Source organism: Plectropomus leopardus, unplaced genomic scaffold (genome assembly GCF_008729295.1).
Source record: "Plectropomus leopardus isolate mb unplaced genomic scaffold, YSFRI_Pleo_2.0 unplaced_scaffold8314, whole genome shotgun sequence".
NCBI lineage: Eukaryota > Metazoa > Chordata > Actinopteri > Perciformes > Serranidae > Plectropomus > Plectropomus leopardus.
In genome coordinates, this window is record NW_024691621.1 from 1 (window position 1) to 2,473 (window position 2,473).

Consider the following 2,473-nt stretch of genomic DNA (forward strand, 5'->3'; position numbering starts at 1 on the left):
CACACACACGCACGCACACACACACACGCACACGCACACACACACACCTGAGTCAGTGTCCTGCATGCAGCAAACAGTATCTTCAAAGTTCAGTGTGTGTATGTTTGAGTCTGTCTCTGTGTGTGTGTGTGTGTGTGTGTGTGTGAGTGAGTGTGAGTTTTTGTGTGTGTGTGTGTGTGTGTGTGTGTGTGTGTGTGGGAGCGCGTGTGTGGGAGGGGGTGGGGGGGTGTGCGCTCAGGATGAGGGCAGCTCCGGCGGGGGAGGGGGGCTTGTTGTTGGTCGACGGGGCGGTCGTGAGGTCGGAGTGGGAGTGGGAGGGGTCGGAGTCGCGTTGTCGCGGCGACCGGGCGCTCCAGTCGTCCAGTCCGCTGGAGGCCGCCGCCGTCGCCGAGCTGCAGGTGGCGCTCGCCTTCCGAGGCTGACGGAGGAAAAACACGTTTACTGTTAATAAACAAACTCATGACACCTGAAAGCAGCAACGAGGGAGTGGTTTCTGCTCGAGTTTAAGTTTTTAACTGACGACACACAGAGATGATGATGATGATGATGATGAAGATGAAGATGATGATAATAAAGATGAAGATGATGAAGATGATGATGAAGATGAAGATGAAAAAAATAATGACGAAGACAATGAAGTTGATTATGATGAAGATGATTATGAAGATGATGCTGATGCTGAAGATGATGAAGATGATGGTGATGATGAAGGTGATGGTGATGATGAAGAAGATGATGAAGAAGATGATGTCAAAGATGATGCTAATGATGATGAAGTAGATGATGAAGATGATGCTGATGCTGAAGATGATGAAGATGAAGAAGATAATGATGAAGATGATAATGATGAAGATAATGAAGACGATGGTGATGATAATGATAATGAAGAAGATGATGAACATGAAGATGATGTAGATGATGGTAATGATGAAGATGATGATGATGAAGATGATGATGATGAAGATGGTGATGGTGATGAAGATGATAATGATCAAGATGAAGATGATGAGGATGAAGATGATGGTGATGATGATGAAGATGATAATGGTGATGATGAAGATGAAGATGATGATGGTGATGATGATGAAGATGATTATGGTGATGAAGATAATGGTGATGATGAAAATGATGTGATGGTGACAATGATGAAGATGATGAAGATGATGGTGATGATGGAGATGATGATGATGATGGAGATGACAAAGATGATGATGGTGATGAAGATGATGGTGATGATGAAGATGATGATGGTGATGAAGATGATGGTGATGAAGATGAAGATGTGATGATGATGAAGATGATTATGGTGATGATGATGATGGTGGTGATGATGAAGATGATGTGATGGTGACAATGATGAAGATGATGGTGATGATGATGAAGATGATGGTGATGATGATGAAGATGATGATGATGATGATGAGATGACAAAGATGACGATGGTGATGATGAAGATGATTATGGTAATGATGATGATGGTGGTCATGATGAAGATGATGTGATGGTGACAATGATGAAGATGATGATGATGATGATGAAGATGATGATGATGATGGTGATGATGAAGATGATGATGATGGTGATGAAGATGATGATGATGATGGTGATGATGATGAAGATGATGGTGATGAAGATGATGATGGTGATGATGATGAAGATGATGGTGATGAAGATGATGATGATGATGGTGATGATGATGAAGTGTGTATTTCTGCTGCTGGTTGAACTCGTTGAACTTTCGTGATTAACGCTGAGAACTACAACAGACGTGACGTCAGCTGATGACGGCGAGCTCCAGACGCTGACTCGGGTCTTTATATTCCGTGTTTAGTTAAATGAGCATCTGTTTATCAAACGCACGAGTTAACCGGTGACCGGAGGAACCGTCGATGTGCCCGCCCCCCTCACCTGTCTGGCCTGCTTCTCCTGGTCCTGCAGCCACTGCAGGTACGACTCCCGGGCCACCTGCTCCTCGATGGCCTCGTTGGTCGCCTCCCAGTCCGTCGCTCTCTTCTTGTCCTCCAACATCTGCTGCTCGATCCACGACTCCTCCGACGTCTTGATGGCCGACTTCATCAGAGACTGCTCCGCGTACTGGGGGGGGTGGGGGGTGTGTTAGTCAGCTGAGAGGACCGTGACCCCCCAAAACACGCTCTACTGTTTTTACTGTATTTAACCTTTATAACTTTATTAATAAAGGTCGTCTGATCGACACACGGAGACCTGCTTCAGACGACACAACGACAACGACATAACGTGCAACATTTAAGTGACAGCAGATGAAAAATTATACAGACAACTCACAGGATTCATAAACATTTTTACCGATACATTTCCAGGACTTTTCCAGGACTTTTCCAGGACTTTGAGGTAAAAAGTCCTGGAAAAGTGAGGTAAAACACTCTTTTACACTCTGAAACGATCAACGATTATCATCAACTTTTTCATTTATAACAGCTTTTTAAAATAAAGA

General features: G+C 44.3%; 1 protein-coding gene across 1 annotated transcript; it reads right to left on the reverse strand.

The window, feature by feature from the left end:
* Positions 1-204: 204 nt before the first annotated feature.
* LOC121940306 (OTU domain-containing protein 5-A-like) lies at positions 205-2,106 on the reverse strand (the record flags this gene model as incomplete). The annotated part of the gene is made up of 2 exons (XM_042483102.1): positions 205-418; positions 1,909-2,106. Coding segments are annotated over 2 exons (412 nt in total), but the record flags the coding sequence as incomplete, so codon positions are not given.
* Between the last annotated feature and the right edge of the window lie 367 nt (positions 2,107-2,473).